This window comes from Grus americana, chromosome 1 (assembly GCF_028858705.1).
Source record: "Grus americana isolate bGruAme1 chromosome 1, bGruAme1.mat, whole genome shotgun sequence".
Lineage (NCBI taxonomy): Eukaryota > Metazoa > Chordata > Aves > Gruiformes > Gruidae > Grus > Grus americana.
In genome coordinates, this window is record NC_072852.1 from 185424897 (window position 1) to 185443500 (window position 18604).

An 18604-nucleotide genomic window follows, 5' to 3' on the forward strand; every position below is an offset into this window, starting at 1 on the left:
CTTTATTGCATTTTAAAAGCCCTCTGTCTATATATAAAGACATAACATATAATTTGTCCACATTATCTCAAATTAATAATAATTACAATGGTGTGTATGAAATTAGCCTCTTCAGAACAGCACCCTATAAAAAAAATTCTCCCTTTCAGCAGGCAGGAGTTTTCAACCTAAGAAATGCATTTTGGCACTGCATGAATCCATGACAGAAGATAAGCAGCTAGTCATTACAATGCATTCCCTACACCCTTTTAAATGGTTAAATCAACCAAGCTAGAAGTAAAGGATGGCAGTGACCCAGCGTGTGAAGGAAAAATGCTGTAGCTAGAACCACTGAGAACAGTCAGCTTAGAAAACTAAGTGATTAAAACTAATTCTAAAAGAAACAGTTCTCATCTACCTAAAAAAAGACACTGTCATACAATGATAACACTTCACATTCTCTAATGTAAAATAAAATGCTTCCTTCATTCCATAGTTTAGATAATAGCTTAGGGCTCATTTTCCTTCCATTACTCTGAAAGCCATCTGGCATTCATTTAAAAATAATTTTTCACTACAAGGCTCAAAGAATAAAAAGTTGCAATTTCTTTTAAAATCCAACATGTATTTCTTTCCTAAATCCCTCCAAATACCGTTTCATTTCTCTGAACTTCAATTTTAGTCACTTTCTTCTGAGGTAGTATCACTAATTCAGAAAAAAATTATGTCTGTCAGTATCCAGCACAATTGAAGGGACTGAGCACCACAGTAACACAAGTAATTGCTATGTTTTAATCCAATATTAGTATGCATATAATCCAATAAAATATGCAGAAGCAATCTGCCACTGTGCAGTACTATAGGAAAAATGATTGCACAAGAGACACAACAAAGAATTATCCTAAGAGTCCTTTCTACAGACACCTGCACCTTGGAGAGAGAGTTTGAGAAGCTGTCCTGGTATTTTACCCTCCTGGGTTGACCATATCTTCCCACACGCAAAAAGGTACCAACTCCTCTCTCTTTATACAGATCTCATCTCCCTGACTCCCTTCAGGAGGCATCTTCTAGTTTGACTTTGATTTTTTACCATGTAACTATAAAGTCCAAGGGACAAAAGCCTGTCAGGGAAAGTAGAAAGACTGCCACAGCTTTAGTCCTGACCTGCCTGATCTGCCACTGTGAACTCAGCAAGCATACAGTTGTTTTATTTCCCTATGGACTGTAACTGTCAGAAAGTATTGCATCGTCAAGTGTGCACAACCTGCATCTTCAGGTAACCACCTATGTCTATGTTTATTCTAAATTCCCCAGCCAACCCAAAGACCTAATGTAGACTTGATCTCATACAACTTAACTGTCTCCTAAACCCACATTTGATTAGTTGTTTTGGATCCTTATAGGTGTCAATGGAGAGTAATTGGTGTCTTTGTAACACAATCAATCCGATTCACATGCATACCATTAAATCAGAAACACTTCTAGGTTGTGATTTTTATTTCTCTCCACTGACTAAAAGGGGAGTCCTAGATGACAACCTCAGTGTCATCAGGTAAACTATAGATGCCCCTGAAGTCAGGTAAGATGATTTAGCAGAATAAAAAACATTATTTTGAGCACTAAGATACATTTAATCACATCACAAATCTTGCATCATGCCATACTTTGTCCTTCAGTATTGCTTAAAGTATTATCCAGAGTTCTCTGACTGGGGCTTTTCTCCCTCAAACCATCCTTAGGTTTTTGCAGGTTTATTTTTTAAATGTTCATGTTAATCATCTTCTAACAACACGAATAATCCAAATCTAATTTTGAGAAATTTTAAGCCCATACAGTTTCACAGCACATGTGTATGCACATACCAAAATCTGAACTGCAGCCGACAAGCTGTCTAAAGGAAAATCTGGAAGTCCCAATGTAGAAGATTCTTGCGAGCAGAGAGTTGTAGCAAAAGACAGGAGCTGAGAAATTCTGCATAGGAAAAAGTAATTCCAGAGTTTTATACATGCTATTTAAAATACTAAAGCCTAAAAAGTTAAATACAGTATAAGATGCTGAAACAATTTCTGAGCACAAATAAGCAAGGTGTGATTGAAGTTCTAAAGCATTAAGGATTCATTATATGAAGGCTGCATATGAAAAGCTGTGTGAGCATACACCCACACATATTAAAAAACTTCTTCAGTTCTGGTCTCTATGCAGTGACAGAAGATACAAAAATAGCAAGGAATCCTGAAAGGACATTGCTTTTCTTCATTCATTCCATTTTTATTTTTTTTAATTATGAAAAATTACCTCTCTGCGGAAATGTTTGATCCAATTGAATATAATAGCTGAAGATGGTCCTGAAAATAGAACATAAAATCAGACAGTAAATTAATTTTGGGATCATACTGTGGGTCACAGCTCATAATGTGAGCAGCATTTTCTATTTTTCCCTCTAATTTAGACATTAGGAGTCTACTCAATTCTTGACATAGAATTAATTTTATAAAAAAAAAAAAAAAAAAAGAAGAAGAAAGATTATCAAATCTTTCTTTTACAGTTATATTATTTTACGGAAGTTATTTTTCTGCTGCAGCATTCCTTGGCAACTCTAAGCCTGCTTTTCAGGAATTTATTAGGCCCCAGTAGGAAAAATACCCTACTCACGGATTCTTTTCAGAGGTGAGGTAAGTGAAGTACAGATAATCCAACTCTTCTGCCAGGACACTTACCTTAAAGGGCAGATGATAAATGTCTCTAGCTTGAAATCGAGAGCGCAGGGGTGGATCCAAAGGATTACCAGAGTATTTAGGTACTGGCAGGCCCAATGCTATCACTCGAAAATCTTCACTAACCCGAACAATCTTCCACGCATCTAACTCTGATTTTGCATGATCCTAAATTAATTAAAGCAACAAGAAAAAAAAAACAAAATCAAAAAACCCACATTACATCATTAAAAAGCTACAACAACTAAACTGCAGATTGACTAACAGCCCTGGCCCTTCAACCTAACTGTGGTAATGTTCTCATCTTTTATTCAGAGGGGCTAGAAAGCATTGAACAGGTCAAATTTGTGGATGGTAAAAGCAAGTTATTGCAAAATGAACATAGATAGAATACTTGATTAAGTGCAGCTTTCAAGCCTTTAGCAGTTTGACTGAAGACCCCACAGATGGTCAAAGTTGAAAAAATATCGTTACCACGTTGTTGTCACAAAGAATGGAAAAATAAACAAACCAGAAAATATATTTTACTCTAAAACATTAGAATTGGGTTACCATGAGTAAGTTGGGTTTTTTCCTTCCTTTTTCCCCTCTTATAACTGTAAGGGAGACTAAAATCTGCATTTTAAAAGTTTCATTTACAAATTATGCTTTATTATAAGCAATAATACAGAACTAGACTCTAAATGTTGTATTTCACTTGTTGCCATGTAAAAGATTCATTGCATACATAAAATGCACTCTTTAGTCTGCCCACATCACAGTTAAGTCTTCCTTGAAACCATACATGAATACATTTCCTGCAGACCTAGATGTCCAATAATTCTTCACACAGAAGAGTAAATGAACATTAGCTTATATAATACAATATTCCCCAAACAACAAAACAATATTAGATTTAGTATCGTAGCAAGAGATTTATTTAATTCATATACTATTAGCAGTGTGCCTGAGGCACTCATTTGGAAACATTTTATCATTAGAAAAGTGTTAAAAAGGAAAAAAAGAAAAGAGGAAGATGCTTTGCGTAATTGCAACCAAATACTGTCTAAGTTTGAATTCTCATTTTCAGTCTTTAAATACAATTACATTTTAAAAGCTTACTTTTAAGATATAATAATAATGCTTCCAACAACTGCATCTACTAATTAAATACCATAAAAATGTTTTTGGAAAAGGCATGGATCAGAAAAATTATAACCACAGATGAGAGGCATAAGAAATAACGATACATTTTCAGAGATCCACTACAGTACTTGAACATAGTTGGCAACTTCATACAATTGGGATCAATGACAGAAGGCTTATTGCAAATTTTCTTCCCGTGCCACATGGGTCTGAATTACGTACCTAAGCACAGTTAGGTACGACAGACAGAAACATGAGCGAGCAAGGGTCAGACTGTTACGGGAGACTGACAGGTATGTGATCGGAAACTACAGTACATGAAAGCAGAGATGCAGAGTATTACTGGAAACTGTCTGATGAAATGTACTGAGGTCTCCAAAAGCCTGAAAAGTATCCACTCAAATTTAAGTAGTAGGACTCAAAGCCCCCAAAAAAGGGAAGTGGCTAAAGCAGCAACAGCAGCAGACACTAAAATCCCATTTCCTATCAAAAGAAAATACTCTAACCATTTTCTATAATTTAGATTGGCTGTTTACATATACTTTTGTAAATTAAAGGCAAGACAGCACTGATGAATACAGTAACGCCCATCTTAACCTCATTCTTTTGTATCTTAACATTTTAAAAGCGTAGCAACAAGGCTATTGCAATGTTGAAGCATTATCTGAACTTTATGGGAACAACTTCAACTTAAACCTCTCTTCACAAGTATATTTCGGTTACTCTCACATTGTGGCTTTCACATTTTAGAAACATACAGGCTCCATACAAGGTTAACACTGACTACTCTTTTTCATGTGGACAGGCAAGATACAGATGAAAACCTTTCCATGTTGTTGCAAGCAGTAGTTTGACTTCTTGCATAGGATGAAATAGGCAGGGTGAAAGCTATGTTATATCCCAGAAAAACCATAGAAACCTTGGTGAGATTTCCCCCATTTGGCTCATAAGCACTCTCCCCTTCATAACGGTCTTCCAGCACTACCAAGAACAGGAAAAAAAAAGAAAAAAAAAAAAGGCAAAATCCAAACAGTATTTCCATACCTGCAGAAGTTTGTCGTAACGCTCTGCAGACATGAGAAAACGACCATCTTCAAGCTGCATTTCCCTGTTCTCCAGCAAATTGTTTAATACCGGCAGGACATTCCGCTCAGCCTTCTCCAAACCTTCCAGCACAAGGATTCTGCCTTCGGTAGCCGCACGAACTGCACACTTTTCAAAAATAACCCCCCCAATATTATAATAGAAATAAACATTACATATCTCATTAAATCCTGCTGCAAAGAACCTCCAAGTGCTTCCCTAAACAGTATTTATTTCTGTAAGAATCAATAAGATGCACATCAGCAGCGATCAGGAAGAGTGACAGTTGACTGCCTTAAAATTCCAGCTCATGAATGTGTAGCGCTGTTATCTCCTAACTGTTATAGGGACTGACAGAAATAAGTTCCAGTATTTTGTACCAACAGAATACAATGTAAAACCTTGCAGACATTTTAGTGTATAGCCAGTATATATCAATATGTGGAACCTTTTATTTTTAGTGTTGCATAATATTTTTTATTTTCAGGTATTTTAACACCATCTAACAATTCTGGTAGAGCTATTTATACAGAAAACAATCAATCAAGGTGGTTTTACATGTTTATAATAATATTAAAATATTTAGAAAAAATGTCAGGTATTCTTTTGGATTGCTCTGCTTATGCACCAATGTAATTCATCCTCAGTACAGTCTGACTAGAACAAAAGTCTATTGAAACCACACATGGAAGATAAAAACAAAACAGTGCTATAAATAATCAGATGTTAAAAAATGTGTTAAGATTAAAAAGATTTAGAATTATATCCCCTGACTGACCATGGTCTTCTACAAAACCAGAATAAAAATGTAGCCATTAACTCAATAATCCTTTGGAGCCTTTGTGATAGAAAGTTATTTATTTTCTCTGTTTTACTTCATTAGTTGTTTATATGCGGCTGTTTACTTAATTGCATAATGTGGAGCCAAAATGTAAAACTAAACTCTGGTGGTGGTAATTTTGTGCAACTTTCTTGCAGTCAATGACATTCACTCAGGTAAATTAACTGCACTTCATATCTAATATTCACAATTACTGTCCAGTAAAAGACTCTGAAATTCAGTGCATTCTTGTCTACTTCCAATTTGCAGAAGTTTAATCAGATAATAATGGAGCAGGTTTAGCACAGGCAACATTTAGAGGCACCAAAGAGTCTTCCTTTGCATTCCTATTACATTTTAACAAAATTTTAGTCACAAGCGCAGTTGCAAAGGGAGAATAAATGAAATCTCTTCCCAGCATGTCTCCTACAAACTCCTACAGAAAAACCTGTCATATGATGCTAGATGGAAATCTCTGATGAATACAATAGATGTCAAAAACTAGGACAGAGAGAAAGAAGGAAGATATGAGAAAAAATAATGAAGAGGTACCAGAATACAAAAATAACAAGGAAAAAAGAATTACATATGAAAGCAGATGTATAAAGGACATAAGCATGAGCATAAACTAGAAACAATGAACAGTTCAGCACAAGTGAATTGCTGCATGGTACAAAACATACAACAGAATTAGAGATCCACCTGAGACAACACTAATTGAAAAGACCAACTAATTTAGATGCTTCTTATGTACATTATAGAAGCATAAATAACTACTGGCAAATTGGTCATAATGTAAGCTTTTCACATTGGTATTAAAATAGAAATAATTCCTGTATCTAATCTGGATTCAAGCAAATATTCCTGAAAAAAGGCACTCCAAAATCCTGGTACACATCTCTAGACCAAGTTCCCTTCTCTGAAAGACATCCTATATAAGCAAGTAATAGTCCTCAGATTATTTCTCTTCCACTGTATCATCAATTCTTTGTAAAAGCAATCAGTATGTGAGTTGAGTTGATTTTTTTGTTTTTGTTAATTTAGCATATCGTAATCTACCTACAGGCAATATAAAATTCCTCTCTACTCATCCCATAAAATGTGTACAAAGGACAAATTCTGTACTAACATTCTTCTCTAGGAAGGTCACTGGACAAGTCAAAAATCTGCTCCAACCTGCTTGAATAGAAAACCTGAGTCTCCAGTGGCCAGTCCAATACCTGGCACGAACAAAATGCTATTTTGTCTAAATGCAGTTTGGAGATACAGCCAGAATATTCTTTAACAAACAATTTATTTGCCAAGTTGGTCCGATTCTGCATATTATAAGTCTATGAAGACTTTATGACTGAGTTTTACTAGTCAGAGGAAAACACACATTCTGTTCATATGGTTTCAAAATATTTTGAGTATCCATAGAATCTTGTTGACTCGTGTTGAGACACGCACTCCATGGATGAAGGCTTGCTGAAGTAACAGGCTTCCAGTATCAACATAAATCTCTCTCCTGGGTTTATACATGAAGACAATCTGCTGTAGAGGTAGACTGCAAATATCTGGAGGTATATACCAATCATTCTCTTCAAGAAAGAAGATGCTCTCCATTAGCAGTGCAATCTTGAGAAGCAGCCTATTATACTATGTTCCCTGCTGATCATCATCTTAAAGGATCAAAATATAAAACAGTAAACAGTTTCCTGAACTTGGAAAGTATTTGAAGTTTTTACTCAAAATTCTATTTCTCAATACAGAAATATTTCAAAAGGTATGCTACACATTGTCTTTGCCTACCTACAGTTACCTTTTATAATCAGCTTCAAGAACGGCTGAATGCACAACAGCGGCTTTGCACTTCTTAATCAAAAGACACCCCATAACAACAACAACATCCCCACCACCTGGGTGCTAATTTACTCTGATTTGCTTTCCTCCAAATTGTGCTCCTCATATCTTCAAAGCGCATCTGAAATATTGGAAATTGTCCTCAAAAATACAATGAAATAAATGCGCAATTCATCTGCTTCTGAAGTTCTTGTGTTAAATAGCATAAAGTCTGCTCATAAGACCAAAACAGCTGCATATCTCTGGCTGAACTATGATATTTCTGCATTCTGGTTGGTAATGAGTAATAAGTTTTTGCAATAAGCTAGGCATAGTACAAGGCATCCTCTGAATCATCATTTCAGTTTTATCTGTGTATTGATGGATTGGTATGGAAACTAAAATGCATTAAAAAATCAGAGGAAGGAAAGTAAGTTTGCAATCTGTCACTGAAAATCATTTTTTTAAAATGCTTCCAAAACACAAATCTTCATAATTCTATAATGAAAACCCAGAAATAGCTGTGCTGCCTCCCTCTCTCACTAGCCTCATTTGTTCTAAATGTTTAACATAAAACATAATTTGACAGGGGAGACTCTTATTGTGCAACCCCGATAACAAACCTGAGATTAAAAGTATTAATTCTTGTTAAAAAGCCAAGAAGGATTTGTTAAATGTTTACTTTCAGATTTATTCTAATTGCAGTGAGGGACCATTTTTCTCATCAGAGGAGGACAGATGCTGCTGCCTCCCACCCGTGCTTCTAGGGCACGAGAGGATGGTAATGTGGATACCTGCTCCAGGGAATACCTGCAGCTACCACAGGCCAGGAGCAGAACCCCTTCACATGATGCTGCTCTCATACTAATGGCTTTATGCAAAAAATAACGTAATGCAGATTGCTTACCCTGGTTTCACACCACACCTATAAAAATATATTTTTATCTTTAAAGGCAAAAACACCTTAGGAACAAGACAACCCTAAGTGGACTTTCATCATCTTTCCTGTAGCTGAACCACGGTGAGCTCCTCCACTTGAGCAGTGCACAACACGACAACTGCAGAAAGCTGTATACCCCAATTTTGACATAAATCACAGTGTATAAGCACACGGATGAAGTTATACAGTGTCAGAAAGGGAAGAAGGACAGAAAAACGCTCAGCACAATGGACATACTGAAATGCACAAACACCAGAGAAAGGAGGACATTTCTATAAAGCTAACCAAAATAGTTTGTAAAGGCACAAGAAATTTTAACAGTACAGTTTAAAATACCAGAACTGAAACGGTGGTTCTCTTCTCTTGGGAAAATGCTTATCATAAACCAGAAAACTCTGGTTTTCTGAGGAAAAACTTCTTCACTTTGAGGGTGACTGGCACAGGCTGCCCACAGAGGTTGTGGCGTCTCCTTCTCTGGAGATAATCAAAATCCACCTGGACGCATCCCTGTGCAACCTGCTCTAGGTGATCCTGCTCTAGCAGGGGGGTTGGACTAGATCTCCAGAGGTCTCTTCCAACTCCTACCATGCTGTGATTCTGTGGTTGCCCTGAAATCAGTGAGGAAGGTTCTCAGGGAACACTAAAGGGCTTTAATTTTTCAAACCTGGGCATCATTCTGAATATGATGTGCAGGCTATGTTTCAGAACTTTATTTAAAAAATGCTGCCAGAAATTGCTCAACAGTAATCAGTAATTGTCTCTGTTTCAGGAGCTACCTCAAGATAAGTTTAGGGTTTTTGGGTTTTTTTAGAAGACGACTTGCCCCTGCTCTGAAAACTGGATCCCTGTAATGACATCTCAAGCACAGCAACCATAACTACAACATGGAAAAACAACAGAACAAGTAGCTCAGTGAACACAAGAACTAATGAGGTAAGGTTTCCCTACATCTGCAGCCTACATTTCAGACGTCTCTTCCAATGCAGTATCTTGTTCCCACACCCGCACAATATCCCACACAAACTCATCCACCCAAGTTTTTCCATTCACTCCGGTATCTCATAAACATCCCAACAATGTAATGTCCAGATGTCTTCTTATGGTGAAAATAGATCCTTAATGACCATCTGGTAAAGACAACACAAAACTTGAACTGGTTTTGAGCTAACATGATGCTGATTGGCTGCAGCAGGCAGAATTTGAATGATTAAATCCATGGTGCAGCCTGTCTTCCAGGGATGGGAGGTGAACATTAATTTGAGTTCCTGTAACCTACCAACCTTCCAAATATCACACAACTCAGAGGAAATTGATATCTTCTAAATTTCTTTCCATGGGTCAAATACAATTAATCACATTTTTAAAATTTAAATCATTAAAACTAACCAAGAAGTAAAAGATACCAGGAAAAGAAATGACAGATTCAGAATGGAACATGCTATGAGCTTTTACTCCTCATTTTACTGCTGGGGAAGGAAGAGGACATTGACCAAGACTTGTAATTTACTATAAGTGCCTCAGGTTATTCTTTTAAGAAGATGCAACAGAACTAATAAGATGATCAAATTTTTATAATACTTATATGGAAATAGCGAATTATCTAGAAATTTAGAGACAGTCTAAAGATAGACGTACAAACAGATGTTGAGGGCAGTGAAGCATATAAGGTTGTCTCCTATTGGGGAATCTACTTTGCTAGATTTTAAAAATATCTGTAAACAGCATGTCTAATGGTATGCCTCCACCAAAGAATACCTTTCAACATATTTGTTCAGTTTTTAGGCCTCTTAATTCCTTAGTTATTGTTCTCCCTCATGAGTTGAGCAAACAGGAAAGCTGTTGAGCAACGCTGAAATGGATGACTATTTAATGGACTGAAGTGATAACATACTTCCTCCAAAAATAAAAGTATTGTCAAAAACCAGTAATAAGATAAAGGACTATCAAAAGCCATGTTCAACCAGTTTCAAAGCAACAATGTAAACTTTTTGTAAAAACTTAGTTATTTTTTCCTTAAATATTTGTAAAATCTTGTATTAGTTGTTTAAAATAACATGTATTTAATAAAAAAGTTCTGAATGTATAATGCCATTCAAAGATGAGATTACAAAGAGATCTACTATTCATCTAAAATGTGTATCCTCATTTTTGTTGCAAAATTTTTTACTTTGTAGATGACAATAAACTATAGTTTTGCATTTAACAATTTACGCCACAAATATACCAAGTTGCATATATTCCAAATGTGATGTTCAGGTTTTATTAAAATAAATGTAATAGTAACTAACGTAGTTAGTCAAATCAAAAAAGTAACTTAAGAACTAAATAATTCAACCTTTGTCTCCCTCTGTAATGGAGGTTGGGGGGTCACATCTTCACTATTCAGCCTACCTCCCCGCTGAGTTAATCAACTGTTTTCTGGGTGAGTTTTATAGCTAATTTTCCCCCATGAGGCTAGGAAAATTACAGAGCAGGTTGCATTTAATACGGTTATTCACGCCTTTTTAAATTAAAAAAAAGACAGAAATCACAGTATACCAGAGCATCATCAGCCAGACTAGTTAGTGCCCGAAGAGAGACTCCAGCTGTCTGCAGCAGTTAATGTTTGAGCGAGGAAGAATGGCCTGAACTGGTGAGCATGATGCAACACCATGGCACAGAATGAAAAGCAACTAAAAAAGAAACTACGCTAGGCTAGAAAATTTTACCCTAGGAAGGGAATCAACATATGATAAGATCATAAATATGTTTGTGTGACAAGAACTGAAACAGTCTTTCATTTCATAGTCACTGATTTTAGCTTCCCCAGTCATTGATTTCTGCTTCCTCCACACGATTTTTTTTTTCCTTTTTTGAATTACCACATGTCAAATGATCTCTTTTATTTCCATCACCCCTTCCCCTAACATGACAGTCAGGTGTTTTTGCAACAGTGCCTGCAAACTGTATTTACAAGAGGTGATGTCCCCACCTAGGCAGAGTCTGGCCATTTTAGCCGCTTTACACCAGATATATTAGTACAACAGTACATTTACTACAGGTATGTGAAACATTTTGCACCCTGGGAAGAGAGCAGGCCCAGGAGCAAGCAATCTGAGTTTCTGAACAGATTTTCCAGCACAAATAGCTGCAAAGAAAGAAACTTAGGGGAGGGGTTTATCTTCATTCCATACAACTCTTGTCTTCTGGGCAAGAATAAAGGAGATGGGTTATTTAAATTTTTCTTCCTGATGAGTAGCAGAATAAAAAGGAAATTAAGTACTTGACAGATATCTAAAAATGATCAAGTTACTTATCACTTGTAAATCACTTTGATTCAGAGCACCATCCATGAAGTCCATATTGCCTATGAATGTTATGACCCCACATATTACAAAGTATTGCCCCTTCCTGCATTGTAGGAAATATTAGCTGAGAAGAAAGTGGAATATGTAGGTAACAGACGCAAGCATAAGAAAAAAGAACTCCACATCTTTGACTTCAGTCTATAAGGAATTAAAAATACACAGTCCTAATATTTCTCACATTATATCACAGATTTTCATCTATAAGCCCTCTACATCAAAACAAGATAGCGGAGTAAGAACTGTTAACCTAACAAATCCAGTTAAATGCCAACACTCTTAGAAACATAACAGAAGTACTGCAAATGATTAAAACAAAATCACTGCTATGAGTTAAGGGGCTACTATATAGAAGTCCTTATCATGCATTTTCTTTTTAGATACAAGATATACTATGCCAATGCCATTAAAGATTAACATCATCCAAACACTCTTTTTCTAATTTTTTCCTCTTCCCCCCCCCCCTTTTTTACCTTTTCCTCTGCAATGTTGGACACAACAAGAAAATTAATAGTAACAACCATACTTCTGGAGCACTGCACAGCTTGCCTCTTCTTTCTACAGACTTTGCTATCTAGCTCTCTGTACCAGATAGACAGATATTGCAGTGACAGTTAGTCAACTAAATTACATTTTCTGACAATGCCTTTCTGTGGCTAACTTACCAGCTCATCAAAAATCTGCTGTCACCTCCAAGTTAATAAGTCACACAATTACACAATTTGCACTCACTGGTTAATTTTTTTAAAAGCTCAATTATTCTTAGCCATCTCTTTGCTAGAGTATAGAAAGTTTTTTTTTGGATATGTATACACAAACATATATATAGATGCATATACACACACTCTTAAATATGATTATAATTTCACTCAATCTCATGTCCCATTTTATAATTCTCTTTCTAATCTTTTTTGATTAAAAGAAACCAAACTTAAATCTGTTTAGTGCTACTCCAGGGGATTTCATGTCATGTTCATTTTACAGACAGAATAGTTTAAACTGTCATTTCTGTCACTCTGGGTGTTTCATTGATTACTACATGAAGTCTTTCAAGCCATGGTAGAAGATAATTTTTATGGTATCTCTACAATCAATTTTACATTTTATCATTGTATAACTTATGATGCTGGTGCAGTTAGGGATGCAAAAGGATACTATTAAATTGAGTATGTTTACATAGTTCAAAGACAGACCAAAAGTGAGTCTAATTCTGTATATACAGAAATGACAGTGATATACACACTTATCCATTCAGTGGACACAGCTTAATTACCAAATCTTCAAAAACATGACATTGTATTTGTAATTTTTCAGTGCATAACCATACAATATTTTTCTACTTATTCCAACCTCAGTTAGTTTGATTGTCCTAAACAGAAAAGGCCGTACACTTAATAAAGTGGTCTGTGTTTGGGAAGCTTATTTCATATAATGCAAAACCTGGAAGATGCAGGGTAAACAAAACTGGGCATTCCAGGCAACATTATCTGTGGCACAATCCTGGAGAAATACACCTCTCAAGCAGTAACAAAATGGCTTAGTTGCTCTCCCAATTGCATCTGCTACATTGAAATAATGTAGGATTTCCTTAGACGTAGTAAGTAATAATATAGGAGGCTGTAGTAATAAGGGTTTAAACCAGAGGTGTGCCTTTTATAGCTCTACACACACAATAAAAAGCAAAACTGCATCAGAAATGGAAAAAAAAGGACATAAAAATATCAAATCTAATTCCTTAATTTTTGAAAATACAACAGGCTGATCTTAGAATCTTCATACAGGTTCAGTCAAGTTGGTGGCTCAACTGCAGAGTTACAAAAACAGAAAACCACTCTACAAGATAAGCTCTTCTATCAATAAAAGCAAAATTTGAAGCTGCCATTTAAATATTTAAGTAATTATAACTAATTACTCAATACACAACATAATTAACCCATGCAATAAATTACAGAATAAAACCAAGAGGTTACTTAATTGTCTCAGTAACAGCAATAATGACATTTCTGAGGCTTTTAACAGCTGAAAACCAAAATTAATTGCCCGAGGTAAAAACAAGAAAACAGAATTTTCTGCTATCGGTACTTGAATGAAAACAAATAATTCACCATTACCCCATTATATGTCCTTTATTTTAGACAATTTTAACTGGGAATTAATTTGATAATTCAATGTTCACCTTTATTTCAATGGTCCTCTATTTCTGAGGTTAATAACCCCCTTTTTTTTCTTTTTCCCCCTTGTCAGCTATCTCTTCTAACTTCCTATCTCCAAATTTTCTCCCATTTGATTCACTCTCATACTAAGAAATGCTAATATGCAAGGGTATGTGATACACTGGCCCTTCAATATACATTTCAATAAGGAATTTCAATCACTGCTTCCAAATCACCATCTTCCAAATCTATCTTAAATAACTAACTGCAATCATATTCAGTAACTTCATGTTAAAATGTATCAGATGTTTTGAAACTTCTGAGATATCAATTTACAGTATTTAATCTGTCACTATTAAATGCAGAGTTATAAACAACCATAATATCTTAGCAATCACTCACGGACAATTTTGCAAACCTTTGTGGGTCTGCAAACCTGATGATTCACTATATTAGAGTTATTTCTGGTAACAAGATGCCAGCTTTCATTACAGTATATTATTATTCAAAGTGTAAGATAACTACATTACTGCATTATGACTTGCATGCAAAGAGCCTCATCTTATCTTAAACAACAGCTAAGTTTTATTTGACCCACAGAATTCATACAGTGGATGTTCTGGAAACCAGGCTTTCAAGCTTTGATGTCTTCTCTTGGGTGTCATGAGGAGCAAGCACGAGATTCCACAGGAAGGGAAATGGTATGTAAATCTGAAAAGCCTAGCCTGTGTCTTCTGTCCCTCATATGAGTTCCCCTTCCCTATGGTAACCCAAGTTCTTTTGGGAATATTTTGTAAGGCCACCTACTGATAGACTTCTCTGTCTTGAAACAGTTCATGGTCTGGGGTTTAAAGAGTAGTGTCTGGCTTCTGTAATGTTTTGAATTGATACAGCCATCCGCAAACCTCAAAATCATTAAATGAACTAATTAAAATTCAAACCCCAGCGTAACCTGTAAAATTTTACTCCCCTTTATTATTGAGCTATCATTAGATCTGTGATGGTGCTAAACATAACTATGTACTGTATTTTATGTGTCTTTAACTAAAATGGAGGGTTAGAAAACTTCAGCTGGAACATCACTATCTGAAGTTCATCTTCCATGTTTCTGATATTTTAAAAGTGCTCATCTAAATACCAATGATTTATTTTCCTATTTTCCCTTCAGAGCTTAAACATACATTGGTTACATATGTGATGAGTAACACATGAACTAATTTTAGTACTTCGGTATCTTGCTAAAGCAAAGTCTTGGTCTAAAGTACTGCAGTGCTAGATTCTGGTAAAAGCCTTTAAACTGACAATTTCCAACAGATTGAGGAACAAAAGTAATCTTAGACCTTTAACTTAGAAAGCTCAAAATAGCTTGTACAAAGTGAAGCAAGCTGCCTTGTACTTACACTAGGATCAAAGTCTTCAGACAAATACAGGGGTAACAGACCATTTCACATCTTGGTGAGCTCCTTACAGTCCCCGATACAGTGGCTCTTACAAATGTTAGTTAACTAAAGCTCTTACACCAGGGGTAAATTACCTTGACTGTCCTGTAGCAAGCGTGAGGATAAGGCTGTCCATAACAGCAGTGAGACATGGAGCTAACATGAGTTAATGAGTCAAGCCCACAGCCTACAGAAATGCTCTTATCCTCTGGTAAATAAGAAGCCATTTACAGCCCTAATCCACAGTACAGTACTTTAAATTATCTCATACTGTGCAACCCTCGTATTTCCAGACAAGCATGAGATAATTTGAAGTCCTAGAAGTAGCTAAAAAAAAAAAAAAATTATTTAGATCATTTGTTATCCTTCATTCTGAAGATCTTCCATCAAATCACTCATATGATGGTGATATCATTAACCACTATAGCATCACCAACTGAAAACTTGTTTAGATAACACATTTAAATTCACACTACATTGGAGGAACTGATCCACCCTATTTAATCTGAAACCTAACTTGTACACAAATTTTATGTATCTAAGAAAACAGACATTCTAAATGAAGTGTAAATTTTGCCTGCATAATCAAAAGGGAAGCATGCCGTTGATAACTTACAAAGAGAAATCTTACCTAACCTAAGTCACCCTGTGGTTGTACTAAATCAGCTAATGGGTTTAATGGGTTGGGGCAATACTGATGGCAGGAGTGTTTAAATCAGTATTTTAGTCCGGATTAGCAGTGAGCTTTCAAATCAAATCTTCCAATTGTCTCCACTAACTGTGCTTGCGTTTCACAACACAAAGAGCTCTTAAAATAAATTAACTAGACTCTTTTTCAAGGAAACTAGATCATAAGATTCATTTCAGGAATACATCTAATGTGCTACAAGTGTTCGGGAAGAGATACACCAAGAGAAGTGCTTGCCTAACTTGCACAGAATGTATCTCACTCCTCGTTACTGAAGCATATCAAAAATAGCTTGCCTAAATCAACCCTGCAGTACTCTTAAGAGACAGAGTCATCTTGGTTTTGGGTAAAGATAACATTTTCGGTAATAATGAGATCAAGAGTGTTACATGAGACCTTCTAAGTGCATCAGAAACACATCAGTCTGTAATCCACATACTAATTTTTCATCATATAAACCATGACTTCCTTCAAACTACTTGTAAACAATAATTAGGTGGTGCATGACTGCAACTTGCCTGATCAAGATAAAAGGCACTACCATCTCGGATCTCTCGTCGCTGTTTGAGGTCAGTTTCTGTGGTGTCCCTCGATAGTGCGATGTATTCAACCTCCCGCTTTGTTAGCTCCTGTGGACAATAGGCTGAAGTTATTACAAAAATAAGACTATAACCCCAGTAAGTGAAGTTTAACAATAGGCCTAGTGGTATAATTGTACAAAAGAGCTCTAGGCAGCAGCACAGTGATCTAAAAAAACTCTGAACAAAATCTAGAATCTCTTATTTTTTAAATGTTTACAGTGTGTTCTGCCTCAAACAAAATGGTTTGAATTTCTACTCAATAAACTTTCATTTTCCCCAAACCTGTTCTAAAAACATAATAACCAGCTATATATTCTTTCCATTGAACATCTGTAACATCCAGTAAGTTAATCTTCTGGTTCTGGACTCTGAAAAACAATCAGCATCTGAAAATCCTGAATAAAAATCATAAGTTTTCCATAAAAGACTGAAAAGCTTCAACTCTCACTGCTCGGTAACACTTATACTGTGATACAGTTGTGATTATTATCTGTACATGCTTTGCCAGTACACTAATGAACTATATTATTCTTATCCTCTCTTTCTTTAATGTCATGAGATGCAGTCTGCATCTGTAAACTTAGACTACTTAAAAAATGAGAAGCCTTGGGTTATTGTTTTATTTTGATTCAATATGAGATATACTTAGAATTTTCTATCTTAAAGGAAAAAAAACCAAACCCAAACTCATGTATTTATACCTGATGTTCCTGCTACTTCCATATCTGGGTTATCATGCATTCTGCTAGGAAAGAGATTCATGCTGAAATGCTCTTAGCCCTTAGCCCTCAATTAAAGGTATGATATATTTAACAGATCTCTCTTAAGAGGCAGCTTTTAACTATGGTTGTATGAAAAAAATCAAGCTAAGATATAAAACCCCATGAAAATTATTTCCTTTCCTCTTTTTCGGTGCCTACTGGTTACAAAGCCACCAATTCCTTTATGTTGCAGGTAGATACAATTGTATTTTCTTATAATAAAAACAAACAAACAAACAAAAAAAACCCCCGGAAGATGAAATACAGGAGAGTTTTCTTCAACAATTAGCCCTGTGTATGAATACATAGTAGTAGCTTTCAGCATCAGCAGATAAAAGGACCACAGCATGTATCAGCTCACATGCAAAGACCAGCCTTCACATAATTGTTTGGCACAGCACTGAAACAGTAAGCTGCAGCCTTCCTAATATAGCTCAGGTGCATACAAACAGTGGTATAAGTAACAAGACGCATTCTGTGCCCCATGCCTGGATATCAGGTGTTTCCTAAGTCCTCTTTTTAGGTTATACCAAACTCTTCTCATTTATTTCAAGGAATGCATTGAGCTATCAAGTAGCATAACTGGTTTGCTGAATTAAGAAACCTTTGCTCTCCTTTCCAAAGTTCAAAATCTTGCAGCTTTCTTCTGTGTGCTTTAGCTCTGAGAGCTAGTTTTTGAATCAGTATCTTTTGATTTTTAAAGGAATGGCTGATTTTTATGACAATTGCTTATACATATCCATTTGTGATCCTTCTGCGCAACCAGATTCTAGATAGAGCTCATGGCAAAGTCTTATCCACATCACCTTTTGGGGCAGACAACCCTCTCTTCCTATCATTTAAGGGCATTGACGATTTAAACGTGAAATTTTGCACACGGTGCTGCCATGGTTCATGCAGATGGATGTAGGCAATTCCCTTCCCACATTCCAAGCAAGGATCATACACGCATCTACTCTTTCTAATCACTCACGATAACTGTTCCCAAATGTTACTCAGAATACTCCTCTCCCAAATCCTTTCCTTCATTTCTTTTTTTGTAGAACGAAGCGAAAACGATTTGTTGTCTGTAACAGTAGGCAGATATCTTAATCTTCTAATATACATAATGCCTAGAACAAACTGTTTCTCCATTTGTGATAACATATGGTAACAC

General features: G+C 35.9%; 1 protein-coding gene across 3 annotated transcripts in view; it reads right to left on the reverse strand.

Annotated features, from left to right (window-relative positions):
- The window catches only part of VWA8 (von Willebrand factor A domain containing 8), a 194232-nt gene that overhangs the window by 154447 nt on the left and 21181 nt on the right, over positions 1 to 18604 (reverse strand). For all 3 annotated transcript variants that reach the window (XM_054814621.1, XM_054814612.1, XM_054814630.1), the window contains exons 4-8: positions 16625 to 16735; positions 4863 to 5030; positions 2697 to 2861; positions 2275 to 2324; positions 1842 to 1950 (exon numbers count right to left, since the gene is read on the reverse strand). In XM_054814621.1, the coding sequence (XP_054670596.1) occupies positions 1842 to 1950; positions 2275 to 2324; positions 2697 to 2861; positions 4863 to 5030; positions 16625 to 16735 (603 nt within the window). The remainder of the gene's footprint in view (positions 1 to 1841; positions 1951 to 2274; positions 2325 to 2696; positions 2862 to 4862; positions 5031 to 16624; positions 16736 to 18604) is intronic.